Source organism: Seriola aureovittata, chromosome 22 (genome assembly GCF_021018895.1).
Source record: "Seriola aureovittata isolate HTS-2021-v1 ecotype China chromosome 22, ASM2101889v1, whole genome shotgun sequence".
NCBI classification, from domain to species: domain Eukaryota; kingdom Metazoa; phylum Chordata; class Actinopteri; order Carangiformes; family Carangidae; genus Seriola; species Seriola aureovittata.
The window spans coordinates 4,116,115-4,134,189 of NC_079385.1; the positions used below are offsets into that span (position 1 = coordinate 4,116,115).

The 18,075-nt window shown below is 41.8% G+C and overlaps 1 protein-coding gene across 12 annotated transcripts in view; it reads left to right on the plus strand.

Annotated features, from left to right (window-relative positions):
* Positions 1-18,075, plus strand: part of nav3 (neuron navigator 3) — a 448,944-nt gene that overhangs the window by 319,719 nt on the left and 111,150 nt on the right. For all 12 annotated transcript variants that reach the window (XM_056367406.1, XM_056367407.1, XM_056367402.1 and 9 more), the window contains 2 exons: positions 10,093-10,165; positions 16,597-16,771. In XM_056367406.1, the coding sequence (XP_056223381.1) occupies positions 10,093-10,165; positions 16,597-16,771 (248 nt within the window). The remainder of the gene's footprint in view (positions 1-10,092; positions 10,166-16,596; positions 16,772-18,075) is intronic.

An 18,075-nucleotide genomic window follows, 5' to 3' on the forward strand; every position in this document is an offset into this window, starting at 1 on the left:
GCCAGCAGGTGGTGAGCGGGGTATTTTTTTTTCACTTTTTATATGTGAAAACCAAACAAAAGAGGATTTTTTACAGAGTTTAAAACATGTCTGGAGAGGAACTTTAAATACTTCAAATCGACAAGAACTATATGACTGGTGGTTTCTGTCCATTTAGGAGACGGCCTCCAATGACATCACAGATGATTTTGTATTCATCATGTAATACAAAAACATAAATACAGTGGGGTCTAAAAGTCTGAGACCACTTTCCACATACTGTGTTTCAGCTTCTACATTTGCTCACATTAATTGAAGGCCCTGTCAATAGAAAATAGAAGTCACATTGAATCACAGCTCTTTGTACTTTACAGTCTACACTTTAATAAGAAGTCATAAGATGACATTACAAAGGACAGAAAAGGTTGCGAACCAGCAGTCAGCAGCAGGCCTGTGAAGACCTCTCTCCCCTTGCATCGGTCAGCAGCAGGTTATACAAACAGATGCCGTAGAGTCAGCAGCTTCACCTCACTGACCCTTTTGGGAGAAGCGGCCGCAGACAGGGTTGGCAGCCTGAATTTGCTGCCTGTCAGCAGTAATGCTCTCCATCATGACGGTGATGTTTACCTGTACTCGATAACAGGACTGCAACAGTGTGTACGTGTGAGAAAAGAGAGAGACAATAGCGAGACAAATCATGCAGCTCCAGATGGTGTCATCAAGAAATACTTAACATTGTCCTCTCGCACCTGAAAACATCATTTGTCCCTCTCTGCTACTTTGCTGTACTTCTGCTGTGAATATTAATGAGACCTCTGCATCTTCTTTCAGCCGTCAGTCATATATTTACTTACAGAGCCATTAGCTGAGATGAGGTTAACTGAGAGGAGGTTTGTAGATGCATATCAGAACCTCTCAGCCCAGTTGTTTTTCATTTTACTTTAAAGGGAGACTCCATTAGCATGATAATCAGATTGCATTTCCATTCCATTTCACTTTGTTAATTCAGCCTTGTGTCGTATTATATTTGCTGTTTTCATGTTGGGACTTGACAAGGGTTTATTTGGGTTTTGTTTTGCCTGAACCAGTCAGTGGTGAGTGATGTATCGTACATGCTGATTTAACAGATGTTATTTCAGTGATTCAACTTGCACAGCTGTGTCAATCTCGTTCATGTCGCCATTTTTCTGTTGCTGTCTTGAATGAATGGAGCTATAGAGTCCCGCAGGAATGAGTCCTAAAATTTGTTGCATTTTGACACCTGCGGTTCCCTGGTCCTGAAGTCTGTGGGTTTTTTGAATGGAGTTTTGGTCTGTGGTTAACACAAGTTCATGATATTTTCACGGTGTATTCTACAACATAAGATACGTCAGTAAATACCCCAGTCGTGATTTCTTTAAGCTTTTATGTCTCTTATGAAAGGTTGGTTGCTAACAAGTGTGTAAATGAGACTATAGAGGTTGTCGGGGACGTTAAACGTCATCACACCGAACGTGGAAACCGATCTGCTCACCAGTCCACCTTTACAGCCTCGCTGTGATTACCAACTTTGTAAGAGGATAGGTTTTTGGAGATGAGATAAGTCCTAAGGCTATGTGTTGGAGGTTTAGTGGTGGTGAAGTCATGTGACCGTGGTGTAGTTAGTTTATAGCCTAACATAAGCTTTCTACTTCTGCTGGATGTATTTGGGCTTCGTCAGTGAGATAATCCCGCTGAACAAAACGTTTCTCTAACCAGGTGAAACAGCCGTCCGTGGTCACAACACCAGACTTATCTGAATTGCTGCATAAATTTGAGATGTGGGCAATTATTGTGCAACCAGTCTATCACTTGATTGATTTTACATGGAGGAGCTTATATGACATCACCTGGATAGGTGTGAAGAAAGACAGTATTGAGTTGTGTTATGGGAAGTGCAGGATCCAGTGGGTTTGGGACTGAAAGTCGGGGGATCTGCTTCAGTCTGTTTTGTCTTTTCTTCCTCATCTTTATGGAAATGCAAAACTTAACTGATGGACTGCACTTTTAATTGCACAGCATTACTGAAGAGGACGTCCATGATGACATTTGGTTGCTAGGATATTTGCAGTGACACATAGTCTATTGTTCTTATGTTGCTGATGTATAATTACACTTTATTATACTGTAGCTCAGGCTGAAATATGTCTAAAATGAAAAGGAAAAAAAACAAACTTGAGAACAGAGAAAGAAAACGTGGACAGACAAATGACAGAAGCAATTATTTCTTCATTTAGCAACTGTTTTTAGACCGCATCATTAACAGAGGTGATGGTAAGATCTGACTTGAGAAATGAAAAAGGATTTGAAGAGGTGAACCCAGAGATTGATGAGGTGACTTGTTTGTCTTGGCCATCCATGCCATCTTCATTTCACTCTCTCTCTCTCTCTCTCTCTCTCTCTCTCTCTCTCTCTCTCCCTCTCTCTCTCTCTCTTTACCACTCACTCACACACATGTGGACACACACACACACACACACACACCCACCCTGTCTGTGCAGCAGATGCGCGAGGACACATGGAAGCTCTCCAAGTTATTTGATGCTGCAAACATCTGAAAACGAACCACCATACATAATTGAGACATCCACAGATATAGGCTCGTGTTGCCATGCAGATCCTGTTGATTATACATCACGTGTGTTTATGTGCTGAGCGAGCGAGCGAGTGAGCGCTGTAGCTCCTTTGAGACACAGGAATGTCACAGGCAGAGACATCCTTAAAGAAAATTATTGTTTTATTTACAAGAAAATGAGGTATGACGCGATGAAGCTCAGCTCAGAGCTTGTTTTGTCTCTGAAGCCCTCGGCTACTTGAATTGAATCATTGTAGTTTGGTTTTCTTTCACTAGAAAAAAGTTTTATGGCGTGTAGTTTCATAACATTTAGACTGCTATGAATGCAAACTTTGTCAGCCTGAGCAGGCCGGATGGAGCTGGATATATGAGGTGTAGTGTGAGGGTCAAACGCAACCTCTTTTTCTAAGTTTTTAGGTGCGACAGATCCTCAGCTATCAGCCGTGTGATGGATTTCGGTCAGGGTAAAGGGATTATGGGGGACTGCCACCATGATTAATACGGCATACAGCAGCTCCTCAGCCAATGTGTGATGAAAAAGTTTCTTTACTTTGGATTTTGACATGATGAGAAAAGATCCCTGGATTATTAGACAGGCTCCTTTAACCCAGCCTCCCCTCTGCCCATCAGCTGCTCTACACTCTGTCCCGTTTGATCTGTTTTGATTCATCCTCTGTCAGCAGCTGTCTGCTGTGGACACACTCAGAGTGATAGGGTGGGGTGAAAGAGGAATCAATGGACTGTTAGGGATGAGCACAAGTGTCAGACCCTCAGTCTGAAGTGGGGGATGGGGGGGTGGTACTGATGCAGAAATGACAGACAGTGAGAGAAGTGGTCTGTTTAATAGAAGGAACCCCGAGTGGTTTCAAATTCTGACTCTCTGAGCTGACGTGTCCTTCAGGTTTTGGTTCTCAAGGGCAAAAAAACATACAAATAATTCTGACCCTTGCAGAGGGATTTGTCTTTGTGTGCATGTAAACCTTAAGATTTCAAAGCTCAGTTGAGCTGAGCGGCAGCGATTAATAAAGTATATTCTATTCCCAGTCATGTGTCGGCCCAGCATGAGTGATGAGCTCTGCCTCATTAGGTTTCAAATGCCAAGAGGAATTGATAGGTACAAAAGGTGCGTATTCATCCTGCCATGTGGAAAAAAAAGCAAACTTTGATACGGAGGTGTCTGAGGCAAAACTAATTCTGTTAGCTTCAGCTGGTATTGATTCTGATCTGCAGGGAGGAGAGCTTAAAACGATGACACAGTGGTTTTGTACATGAAGGATTTCGGTTTGATTTGTTTTGATTCACCAGACTCATCACTAGACTTTGATTTCAGCCTTCAGCCAAATAAACGTCTAAAGAGATGCTGCAAAAGTGTTTTCTTTGAGGAACACACATAAAAACGCAGCATGTAATGGCTGAACCCTACCCCACTGGTCATTTAGGTTCCAGCCACCAGTTCCACCATTGGAAAAGAAAGACAAGTCAATAGGAGTCAACTGAGTCATCCCAAGACGTATTGAGAAAAAAGCTGTGTTTGTGAAGCTCGAGTCATCTGTGTTTTTGAAAAATGGACTTAGGGATTTAAGGTGGCATGTATTTTCCAGTGGATATATAGCATTTTGGAGTAAAACCCATCTATTATTGAGCCGTGCTCATGTGCTGTACAGCGCTAACGCCTGGTTTTCCAGTCCTGTCTTCAAGGAGGTTGTTTTCTTTCCCGTAGGAAGTGGTAATTGAGGTGTTGGCCCATTTGTATTCAGCAGTTGCATTGAAGGGATAAGACTTTTCCAATTCCAGCCATCATACATCAGTCACTTGATACCTTTTAGAAAGACTCAATGCAAATCAGGACAGTTTTCACAGGCGAGGAGAGACGAGAGGAAATTCAGCTGCTAACATGCAGAAGTAGCCAGTGTGTCATTTTAAGTCTCACCGGAGTGGAAAGAGTAAATGAACGTACTCAAGTACTGTAGAAAGGCTACAATTTTGCTGTAAAGAGTTAACAAAAAGACAAAAAGATGAGTCATTTTGTCACAAAGAACAGTTTCATGTGATTTTCTCCGTTCAAAAGTCCGAAAGAACAGGCTTTTAATGGCAGAAAGAAATCAATAAAAGAAAAAGTGCATGAACAAATTGAAGCCATTAGACATTTATCTTGTTAACTATTTGCTAATAGAACCACCATCTACAGCTGCTCGGTTTCTTGTGCATTTTCATTGTCGTTTTCACATGAAAAGTGATTATACAAAAAATACATATATGTGAAAGTGGATAAAGATACTTTATCACTGGGCGTTAAAAGCTGTTTCAGTGCAAATAGATTTTTGTTTGCACATTCATGAAAACCGTTGGCTTCTTCACATCCAACACCAGAGACCACCCTTAAATAGAGACCAGGATTACAAACCCTTGTGATTGGCCATATATGATCCATACTTCTACTTGTTCCGTTTCCTGATCGGTTCACAAATCCAACCGTACACTTCTAAAAGCTGGGAGGATAAATTATAATTTGGAATAATTAGCTTTTTACGCAATAATAAACCAATGTCATGGAAATCTGAACTGTGTTGTAGTATAACTAACCAGGTCTGTACTGTAACTCTGCTGTAGATAAAGAAGTATTGTATTAACACATGTTTTGAACATCCCCAATCAGACATTATCTGTTTTGATATCATATTGTGAAATTCATAATAAAACCCCAGTACCAACACACTGACCAGTCACCATGATTATTATGACAGTAACAAAAGCTGCTGATCCCAGAGTTGTGCAGTTGTATTGACTAATTAGTGCCTCAATGTAAATAGCAGTTGATGTTTGTCACAAGGTGCCTGGTCTAAAATTTGCTAATATATTTGCAAGCAGCAGATGTCAAACTACACAACGGATATCACAGGAGGATATCACAGCTTTGTGTTCTCTGCCTAAAATGCCTAACTTTAGTCTTCATCTTTCAAGACTTGTACATTTAAAGCTCTATATTTGACACTTTCCCTGTGTTTTATTTGAAGTGTTGATCCATAAGAAGATATATTTGTGGTTTTAAGAACCAAAAACCATCTCAATATAGTTTTACATCTCCTCTCTCATGCTTCACTCTGGAGCTCTAGTGGCAACAGGTCAGTGAGCCAATCAGAAGAGAGGAGGCTCTGAGCCTCTCTTTTGATTGGCTGTGTGTTTTCTGAGTGATCCAATAAAAAATACAGCAGATTTCAGGTAAACACTCAGAGAAACCAAATCTTGCAAAGGTTGGATGGTGGGTCCAGGTGGGTGGGGCTTGATGCATGGCTGAGAGCAGTGACCGCTTTGTTGTGACATCACAAAGTTACAGAAGTCCTGACCGGCTGGTTTTAAGGCTCAGTTTCTGAATACATGCTGTGTGCATTTCTCTGTGGACTGAGCGCTTTGATACTTTAACAGTGTTAATGTATAACCTAGACCTGCTTTATAATTAAAAAAGACATGGAAATCTTATACCAAAATTCTATACAATATGGGACCTTTAAGTATACATTCAGTTGGTCTCCTCAATCTTGTCCCTTTGTCTAGCACTACAGTTTGAACCAGGGAATGCGGTTTCATTCTCAGCAACCCTCGTCTCAGTACGGGCTGTTCTCCACTCGGCTGCCTGTGTCAGCTGGAATGTGATATTTTGATTTGTAGTGTGGCTCTGTAAATGAAACAAAGTTTAATTGAAACTGATTATCGCAGAAACTTAACAGCTCTCCCTCATAATTCTTCCAAGCTCAGTGGCAAGTTTCCTTCCCACAGTGCATGTCGCACATGTGCCCTCCTGTCACTCCTCGAAATGTTCTTCCTTTTTCCTTCTCTAAGTGCTTCATGATTGGGTGAAGTGCTCCTCATCAAAATGCCCTTTTCCAAATTGCTTTTAATGGCTCATGTGGATCTGCCTGATGCCAGCCTGCAACGGAAAAATAAATGATGTCGGTTTCTCAAGGAGCTGTTACAGGATGCCACAAAGCCAAACCACCCACCAAACTAGCAGTTAAACATCGCCAGAACCCTGCGGAACATTAATGCCCCATCCGTCATCAACGCCTTCAATCATTATTCCGCTTGTTTACGTCATTTTCGAGTTAAGTCCGACTAAAAACAAACAGCGGTTTCGTCTAAAAGCCTCAGAATTTCTGTTTGGATAGTCATTTGAAGGCTCAGAGAAAGAAGGCGTGAGTTCCACCGGTGATGTCTGTCGTCCTTTAGAAACGAGGCAGAGATCTGTCTCCAACTAAAGAGATTTACTGTGTGTTTATGAGTTCACTCCTTTTTGTCTTTATCATCCATTAAACCAGCCTTCAAACACACACATGAACACACTCGCTGCCTGTGGAACAGATGAAAAATGCTTCAGTAAGACCTTCCAAACTGTTTGATGTAAATATCAGGAACTGAATCTGCGTAACTGACTTGTTCCATGCTAAAAAAAAAAAAAAGCTTGTTATCATGCAAATATTGTTAATTATATATCATCTATGACTACAGGCTGTTAGAACCTCCGCATCCCACATCATCCTGCTGCTCGGTCTAATTAATACTGCAGTGTTGAACATTCACAAACGCTGCTCCGCACATGTCTCCCCACGTACAAACTTCTGAGAGCGTGTGTGGAGGGGAACCAAAAAACGCTAGCACCTGGGCACACATGTGTCAGTCTGTGTGTGCGGCATGTGGGAAGAGAATACAGAGGCCCACATGTGAGGGGGTTCGCTGGGAATGCGTGTGGAGTTGGGGAGTGGGAGGAGGTTGAGTTGTGTCAGGCAGATGGGGGAAGCTCTGTTTGTAACTTCTTGCCCCGCGAGGTTCCCTGTTGATGCAACCAGAGTAAACATCTCAGTCTGCGGAGAGAAAGTGACTGGGACTGATTTTGAGGTGCCCTTGAGCAAAGGATTCGATCCACCGCGCAGCTGCCTCAGAGGCCAGTAACAGAGGAGGCTTGTACGATTGATGCTTAAAGAAAAAGGAGCGTGTGTAGTCAGTCTTCTTTGAGAGTAAAGTTCATTGTTGACCTTGGAAACAGTAGTTGTATGTATGTCTGCAAACAGAAACACATTTATTGTATAAAGGAGCTATGTGTAAGTTTCGCTATTGCTACATAGCTAACGTTATCATTAGCAGCTGTTTACTCACCAGTCTAGGAGAAACGTCAAACGTCATTGCTTTACTCACCAACAGCTGTCTCCAGAGGTGGAAAACAGAACCAATGTTAACTCTTGTCGCTATCACGTCTTTTATTCAACTTAAGTTAGTATGCTAACCAGCTATCCCCAGCCCGTCTTGTCACTGTAGCCTCCAAACTGCCCTCAAGACGTAGCGCTGCTCAGAGGACGTATTATAATCGCTTGTCTTGTAAACGCAACAATGGCCTGAAGCTGTTGTCAAGCGTCAATCACCACCACCTGCTTCCAGCAAGGAACCATGTTCGGCAGCAGAGAATACTCACAGATATCCCCTTTTAATATGATTTTCATTTTTGTTTTAGTTGAACTGACCCTTTATGATAAAGGGCAGTGGTGAAAGAATTATTCAAAACCAAAAGTAGCAATACAACAATGTAATAAGTGAAGGTCTTACACTTAAAACTTTAACTTAGGTACTGTACAGGTGTTATTGGCAAAAAGTATCAAAAGCAAAAATGACTCATCAGAATTACGGCTCCTTTCAGAGATATATTATTATTAAACATATTATGATGCTTAAATGTGTTAGAAGCATTTTAATGTAGCTGATGTTGCCCTTTTATACACAGCTTAATCTGTAACAGAACATCATATTTTATAGGCTGATCATATATTGTTTGTTGTATCTTAAACATTATTCTCATGAAAATGTAGTGGAGGAAAAATGACAATATTTTCTTGTGAAATTTAATGGAGCAGAAGTATTATAGAACATTGCAGAAAAGTACCTTGTACTTAGTGTAAGTACAACAGTTGGCTAAACTTATATACAGTAGTTACATCCCACCTTTCAGTTCACCCAGGTAACACCAGGGACGTGATGTTACTTGACGAAGGCCTACGACTAATGTTGTGTGAAGAGGTCGTAGCTCCAGCAGCACTAAAGAACAACTTTACTGTGAGTCTAACTTGTTTTAGCTTGTAGCCTCCATCAGGGTGTATACTGTATGTATGTATCAGCAGCCGATCAGCCAGTAAAGTTAGTGCTGACAGTGAGCAGATATTCCTGATATTGTCAGACAAATGACGCTGCGATAAAAAATATTAACATGAAAAGGGTTTTCCACATCTTCCAGCTGAATCTGGTTCTTTTTAGATTAAATACAGCAAACTTGTGAGAGTAGAAACGACTGGAAACCACAGTGCAAGCGTTAAAAATAAAATAGCTTGTGATCTCACTCAGGAACTTTATGTTGCAGCTTGTAACGAGCACAGAAAACGTATGCTCATGAAACTTTGTGAAATCGCCCACATTCTCTGGCTCTCTGTACCATTAATGCAGCGCCAATTCTCACCGTTTGAATTAAATGCCACTGAAATACACATTATTAAGCCGCTGAGGACAATAGAGTTCAGCTCAGCGGGAGTAAGAGAAGAATCAGCAAGTATCCAAGCGGGCTGTGTTGCGCAGATATGACTCATTATCCTGGTTCTACAAAGTCTCCCTCTCTCATATAAATACATACAGGCACATTGAGGGAACGAGCATTAGATAGTGAGAGAGAGAGAGAGAGAGAGAGGGGACGCGTCACAGAACTCAGGGGGAGTTGCAGCTCATGAATCATCATCGCCTGCTGGACGTCCGGCTGAGTTGCCCAGTCTGCCCTTTGTGTGGCCTTGGCACACTGCGCCGAAGTCGAGCGCTCCGACCTCCGACCTTGTCATAAAAGACCTCTTGAGGGGCGCTGGCGGCTCGCCACCATGCTAATGAAGCCACCCGTGAGCCACTGTCAAGGAATGCAAAAATCCCCCTCATAACTGCAACCTCGCGGAGCCTTTGTGAAACCGATACCAGTCTGCAGAGGTGACGGTTGTTGACTGTGTTGTAAAAGGCCTCAGTGAGCCACTCTCACCTACACACCCTGTGTTCATGCGCAAATGAATGTGGATTTTTTTTGTTGTTGTATTGTCAACTGGTGTGTGTGTGTGTGTGTGTGAGAGAGAGAGAGAGAATGATCATTCGCCCGCATTTTGCTTCTTGTGTGTGTCTGCATGTGTGAAGTGGACTTGATTTGTGTTTCTACCACAGGCATTGTGTGTACACATGGGTGGGTGGGTGCCTCCCTCCTTGAATGCATGTGTGTGCCACGGGTTGTGTAGGTGGTGATACACTGCGGTCAGTATGTCACGCAGCCGGGTCCCAGGGGCGAGAGGGGGTCGGGGTAATGACCACACAATGATGTGCTTTATGGGTAATAACACTGATGGTCCCCATGCTCTGAGCCCACTGCCCCGAGACATTTAGGCTCATTCAACGTTAAGTATCGCCACATTCTTGCAGCGTCTGTGCTTTGTGCTGACTGTCTGCCGTCTTCTCAACAGATCGAAAATGTGGACGCCTGCCTCAGTTTCCTGGACGCCAGAGGAGTGAATGTACAAGGGCTCTCAGCAGAAGGTAAGAAGAATAAACAACGTGCGGTTCGAGGCCTGATTAAACTCTTAATTGAATCAGGGGAACAGCAGTAGAGGGATCTCCCTGTCTTAGCTAATTCTAATTTCTAGACCTGGAAAATGAATGTGGCTCCAGCACCACCCGAACCTTCCGTGGGTAGCTTTCCATTTCTTCACAAATATCTTCAAAAAACTGGTTAAAGCCTATTTCCAAGACATGCTATTATACTTCACAGCAATGGAATTTACCACATTGGTATCATGGCAGGGGTGCACAGTTTCTCCATCTCCAGCTTTCACTATGGCAGTGTAGGCAATCATTAGGGCATCAAAGTGGATTGTGGGAGGATAAAAACTGCGGAGAGGGATTCGCCTCCCGACCGTCGGGGTATACAGTACAAGGCTTATATGACAGCCGCGACTACAGCAGTGCTCTGTGCTGAGGGAATACTTGCCAAATTGAAAGATAAGATAAAATTGTCTCACAAGGCCAAGGTTTGAGTTACAGTTAAGTTCCAAACTATGTGTTATGATTATGTTTTACACTTAATTTGAGCTCAGCTGGAGGTGCTCAAGATTCCCTCAAAGTTCAGGAATAAATCCGACTGCAGTCACTTCTTTTCACTGCGTTTAAAGAGCTGCTGTAAAGCAAATCCCACCAGATGGGATGTGTGGCCTTGTGTCATTTCATGTGCACCGTTTGACACCCGTAGCCCACACCTGACCTGCCGTACATTAAGAAATAGTCAGGCTGCTATAGCTAGTAGGTCTCAATCTCTGGAGCTGATTTTTGTTTTCCTGTGAAAACCACATCTGTCCAACATGTAAACTTTTATGAGCTTAAGCAAACCAGCCCTTCTTTACAGCTTTGTGACAATGCATTTGTTTTTGATAATCCATTGAGCTTTTAAATGCTCTATTTATCTTAAGAGTTGGGAGAATTTACTCAACCCACAAAGGAACACTTAATCCTTCAGTTTGTCTGAAAACCAAAATTGAGATACATAATTTTCACTGGAAAGCAAAGAAATGTAAAAAAATAAATAAACTGCTGCTTCTCTGGAGCTTTTGATGAGCGTCAACCCAGTGAAGTAGTACAATGTGTATATAGATGCTAAAGGGAAATATTATGCACAGATCTACTGAGTCGCTGGTGTGTTGTCCTTTACCCTTGTCTCTTAGTCTTAGTTTAAAATAAAATCCCCGCATTTTCTGCAAAGTGTCCATGTGCTGCATACACCAAGTGCATCACATGCGAAGACATGAAACTAACATACAAACATGTTAAAAACATTCATGTAAAATGAGATGAAATAATAATAAAATAGTAACATAGAAATAATAAGTGACATAAATAAATAAAAAAGAAAGCATAAAATCAGAAAGACATCAATACAGCATTCAAAAGAAGTGCTAGATAGACGGTGAGTATATACATGAAAGAAAACTCGAACTCATTCTCTCTTATTGGGGTTTTCTATGCGGCTCCACACGAGCACATCTAACTTATTCCCGCAGAAAGTGTCTCCAGCTGTTATTTAGGACCTCCAGACCTCATGTTGTTCCTGCTCCCCTTTAAACATTAAAGAGGTGAGCGTGCCCTTGACCCCTGCAGCAGCAGAAATAGTCACCCTGACACACTGACCGACAGCTCTAAATTCTGGGGCCCCCCCCTCCCCAACTACAGCACTAAAAACAGCAAAGTGACTCACTAGGCCTGGAATTTCAAAGTGGCTCTGTAAATATATGGGCTATTGGGTTACTCTGTCCACTGATGTTGCTGCTGCGTTTCATCACCCCCCTTCACTCAGTCCATCTTTATCTCACTGACTGTCTGCCTTTGTCAGCCTTATTCTCAGTGTGTTGAATTAGACGCCCATGTCTTCCCGCTCATGTCTTGAATCAACTCAGGGTTTTCCAGATTCTGTTGGCTAGCATACACAGACTTTATTATCTTTTTACAAGGCGTGGGAATAAAAAAGTCTTTGATGTGCATACAGGAACCTAGAACTTACTTATTGTAATAACCTCTCTAGAAGGCCCCTTGCATCTCTCTGGTGGGTGGCTGTAAACCCGAGTTCCGGAAAAACTCATCTCGTTGAAAGAGCGTCGGTTCCCCCGCAGACGTTTCCGCTAAGGGAGGTTATAGAACGTTAATGGAAACAAGTCCAAAGCCTTTTTTTTCCCCATGCAACAAAAGAAAATAATGCTACAGAGTGGTGACACGGTGACACCGAGGGGCTTGTGACCGGAGGAATATGAAAAAACCTGAATGATCTGATCAGAAACAAGGCAGATCCTAACGTGACTATGTGTGGCTTTGATTGAGAAACAAACTTTTTACCTTGATTTACACCATATATCTCAGTATTAAATATTGGAAGAGTTACCATGGTATTTCTCCATACATTCATGATCCCCAGAGGATGAAGCCTAATGACTTTGGTCATCCCCTGACTTTACAGCTTCTGCCACCAGCAGGCCAACATTCTCACTTATCCAGGGAACTATCCTAACGCAGGGGAATGGCATTGTCATGATTCCCAGATGATGAATCCTCTTGACTTACATGATCCCCTGGCTTCACCTTTGACATTTATAGTTAAAATTGTGGAACTATTTTACTTATTCTGGTGATCCCTTGACTTTCTATTTAGCACCATCATCAGGACAAATTATTATATTTATTATATGTATTTGTTTAATACCTTGGTTTATGATGAAATACCTGCAAAACTAATAACATTCCCATCAGCCTCAGCAGACTTTGTGTTTCGTGCTATTTAAAAATATTAGCATGCTAACTCACAAAACTAATATTCTTAATATTTTACCTGCTAAACATTAGCGTGTTAGCATTGTCATTGTGGACATGCATTTAGCTGCAAGTACTGCTGTGCGCAAGTATCAAAGCACCACTGGCCAGACTGGAGACCTGTTATAAAGACAAAGGAACTACTTCTACTCAAACTCACGTATGACCCCATAGCACAAGAAATATATCAAAAGCAGCAAAAGTTTTACGACCTGAAATGTGATAATTATCCACAGGAAGTTCAGTCTACCGTTTCCAGGCTTAAAGAGCAGGTGTAAAGCCCTAAAACACACATTTCGTGCAGTTGATAATGGGCTGCAGTGAGGGGTCCTTACAGCAGGTCATTAAAGGTTCTCTCCAGCGCACAACTGAGACCTTAGCGGAACAGGATCTTCATGGTTGTAGTGCTAGCGGGCAAGCCGCAGTATGACCTGCTCACCACAATAAATTCTCTGCTTCTTGATCTCAGTGGGTGAATTTTTTTTTTTTTTATGTTTTAGATAGATCTGATTTTATTAGTCCACTTAAACGCTCATGTGTGCTGTGTCAGCAAGAGGTACACACTTGTTCTCTGACCAGAAGGTGAGGCCTCGGGCGAGGGTAAGTGTAGTGTAACGCCTTTCCTTTCTGGCTACAAAAAATGTCTTAATGATTTAATTGAGGGGCTCATAATTAAATGGAAGTCAAACAAAGGAATTAAATCAAACTTACACAAAGAAGCAGCAGAAGAAAAGACAAAACCAGCTGTGCAGTTGTAGGGAGACCCTGACTGGACATGTGTTGTCTGGGGATTAAACCCAGGCCTGCTTGATTAATCAGGTAAAGACAGAATATATAGTCCTTAAGTACTCACACCACATTTGTCTTCTACTTTGTGTTACCCAGCTGTGCTAGAACCTTTACTTCACCTCCTCCAAAATTCCTCTGTGACTGATGAAATGAAATAACTAGTTTTCCAAATAAAAAAAAGATTGAATGAAACCGTGTCAGCCACATAAAAGGCCTCCAGAAGCAAAAAAGCACATTTTCGCTGAGCGTGAGCCAAGAAGAAACACTTCTTCTTCTTCTGCTTCGTCTTCTACGCTGCTCCAGAGCGGCGAGGGTCCTCCTGCTTTCAGCGGATGACAAGGTTTCCTGAGAAAAACGTCTAAAGCAAAAGTCGTCTCAAACATGAACATGACAGGGAGTTCAGTGAACTTCAGTGGCCTGACCCAGTCTCCAGTTTTGAGTCCTGTCAGTTCATAACCAACTAACTCGCCTCTGACGTTTTTGTAGGACAAAAAGTTGATAATGAACATATTTGTAAAATTAGGTACGTGTTGCAAATGACCTCATCATTCAACCCTGTCTCCTAGAAATTGCATTTCTACACAATTAAACAGCGAGGATGGGACAGCTGCCAAATTGCCTGGTTGGTAATGTAACCTTGATGCGAACCTACAAGTTGCAAAAGTTTCCAGGATGTAAAATACTGAGATCTGCTGTTCTGTAGCTGACACTGACCTAGGATGCAGCTTCCCTTTTGGGATCAGTGAAATATTTTTCTTCCTCTTCTCCTCATCAGTGTAATTTCTATAATGTAATTTTAACAGTTGCCAAAAAAGTTTCAGTCCACAGCAGCTCTGTGGTCGGCTGAATCTGCAGCATTGTCTCTTCCTGAAGAACAGAAAACACTGCTGTTCAGACGCTCTCTAAGGCCCAGTATAAATTACCGCCTCTGGGTGTTAGAAAATGGAAAACACCCCCACGAGATTAATCTCTTCCAACTTTCACAGTCTCCAAGCAGCCTGGCCATGGATGGCTGGGGAGAACAGAGCCTCCCCAGATTGAAAAATGGAGTAAAAATCCCTGCGTCAGCCGCTGCCATCCTTCCTGTGCCTCCGTGCGCCAGCTCTCACTGAGGGGTTGATATAAAAAGTCCATTTCACAAATGGGTGCGTTAGCCACAGTGATCAATTTTTCCCTCCTCTGTGACTGCTGAATCCTACCTCAGAGTCTATGAGAGATGCATTTGTTTGAGTTTTGTCTGATGAACTGTTGAGGATGAGATTCACTCTCAGGACAAAGTGACTCATTGATTAGGAGCTTTCTCGCTGTCAGCGTATTTAAAAGGTAACTTCATCTGCAGGCCTGGACTTTCTTAGAGATCTGATTCCCCATACATGAATATAATCTCTTCACTTCTCATACTGCACTCTTACTTTCTTCAAGTTCATTTTTCAATATTATATGTTTTGGTTTATTCTTATTATATAGTCTGACACCCTCTCCCATCTAAAGACAATGTGTCATACTATTAGATTTTGTAAAGACTGGGGATCTTGCAGGGTCAAGACTAGACTCCTTTCAGATTATTTCCCATTATGCTCCTCATGGAAATTTTTTTACTTAAAGTTAATAACTCAACCCTGTAATTGACACGATTTGACCCTAAAATGACTGTATTTGGACTTTGTATTTATGATTTCCTGCTTTATTTTGACATTATTTTCTTTGCCTCTTCTATGTATTAAATGTTGGCCACACACCAAACCACTCGCATTCTTGCACCTCCTCGGAGTCGCCTCCATGCTCACTGTCAGCGCAGTTTGCTGCCTCCTGTTTGGTTCCTGCGAAGGCGTCATTGAACGTCACTGTCTGCATGAATGAAGACTAAAAACTGATGATAATATTAAACATGTTTGATTTTATCGGAACATGAAGTCGAAAAAAAGACTGACTTAAGAAGCTCAGACAATCACCTTAGACTGAACGATCGAGATGATGGGAGCAAAACTCTCATGATTTTATTTTGAAATTGGAAATTTGGTGTGAGGCCAACATTATTTCATTTTGTTTGTGATGTAGACAGTGAAATCAGCTGTTATCGTTTCCTTTTCATCTACTCCATTTACATAAAATGTGTCACCTCTCTTAGTGTCCTGCCACTACACCAACACCACCTGTACATGCTCTATCAGTTCCTCATCTCATGGCAAAAGCAGAACCATTAATGAAGTTTCTGTTGATTATTTTTGGTTGTTTGGCCTCAGACTTACCCTAACACCAGACTTCTGCCAGCTGCACGCCAGTCCACAAGTTCACATGCTGAGCTACACTCCTAAATTACCCAGCTGCGTGTTTGCTCTTGTATGTGAGCAGATGCTTTAGTTTGGATCTACAACTGTTTGTTCTTGTCAGAGTAAGTGTGACTTCGTGAGGAACACAATTAAGAGTTAAGGCTATAACTCTGCATAATGATATACAAGATATCAATATCTACACTAAGGTGTAATTACTCTTATAAAACTTTTATGCTTGTTGCTGAACAGCTGCACTTGAGCTCAATCCTCAAGTGATTTATTTTTTTTAAAGTCAACACATGTTCACTTTATAGTGTTTGAAATACACAATAAATGGTCTGGAAAATACTCATTTTTTAGCGTCACAGTCAGCTGCTTTATTTTGAGACAAATGAAAAACAAATTCTGCAGCATTTTCGCCTGCAAAAAAAAAAAAAAGATTTTATTCCCAAAAAAATGACTGGAGACTGGATGCAGGTTGTAAATCATTACATGCGGTAGTAGTGAATGAAAAATGCAGGATGAATTCATATGACAGACTCTCTTTTGTTCCTCCAGAGATCAGGAATGGCAACCTAAAGAGCATCCTGGGCCTCTTTTTCATCCTATCGCGCTACAAGCAGCAGCAGCAACAGCAGCAGCAGTACTACCAGTCCCTGGTGGAGCTCAGCCAGCAGACCAGCAGCACCGCACCGTCCACCAGCAGCCACAAGACGCAAGAGATGCAGTCCAGGTACGTTACGCCGTAGAAGCTACATGTGGTTGTGCTACGGTAGTTCGGTGTTGGTTTGTGTCTCGTTTGGGGCAGAGGTAGCCGAGAGGTCAGAGAGGCAAGCTCATGTCACTGGTTTGAATTAGTGAACCAATTATGATTTAGGATGCATGTTGGAGTAGAGGTCGACTGATTTATCGCTTTTGGACGCTTAATTAGGTCCAGTTAGAGCTTTTGTAAACAGGAAATTGATGGATATGAGCGGCTCGCAGTGGGAATGAGTAACAGCCTTCATGGAAGATGTTTCTCATTAAAAACTCACAGGGCTTTTGCTGCATCAGCTCCATAAGGACATTTTGACAGACACGAGTCAAGGGTACAGAAGTCGCATTACATTTTTTATGTCCTTGCCTCACATTGTATAGGAAATACGCTTAATCACTCCCTGGTAGAGAGATAAGTTTGATGAAACTCACATATTTGTCCTTGAAATGTAAAGCTACAGCTAGCGGGATGTTAGCTTAATTTGGGATTAAGATTTGCAAGCGGAGGGGAAACAGCGAGCCTGGCTCTGTCTGAAGGTCACAAATCCACCTATAGGCACCTTTAAAGTTTATTAATTTACTGAAAATACATACATAATCCCTCAATGTTACACTTCAGTTTTTGTACAGATTCAACTACATGTTAATTAGTGAGCTTTAGAGGCGCTGGTCAGCAGATTTTCTTACCTCTGGACAGAAAAAAAGCCAAAACAAATGGATAATGCAATCCGCAGGAATACCTTGACATTTTAGGAAATAAGTTAATCTGTTTTTTTTTCTCAGAGTTTGATGAGATAAAACTCTCACATCTAGCTGTTAGTGTCAGGAGGTCATTTAGCTTATCTTAGCATAGCATAAGCAGCAGAAGCAACTAGCACCATGGTCTGGATATTGAAGCAGGAACCGTTAACAGTGGCAAACTCACACTGATAACAAAGAAAACACATCTCTGTTTGAGTACTGTTAAAACAACCGTCGCACAACATTGAAGTTAGTGAGCTTTAGCTGTGTTGGTAAGTTAGTGGTTGGTAGGTAGGCTAGCTGTTTCCCACGGCTTCCAGTCTTTATGCTAATTAAGCTAAGCTAACCAGTTGCTGGCTTTAGCCTCAAGTGTAACAGACAGATATGAGAGTGGTAGCTGCTTCAAAATCAAATATTCCAACTTAACAAAAAATGACATAACATTACAGTGAAAAGCAAGGTATCGCTAGTTGTCTGGGTCAGGAAAAGGTCATAAAAAGTCATTGAATGTGCGCACTACAGGCTACAGTACTGGACATT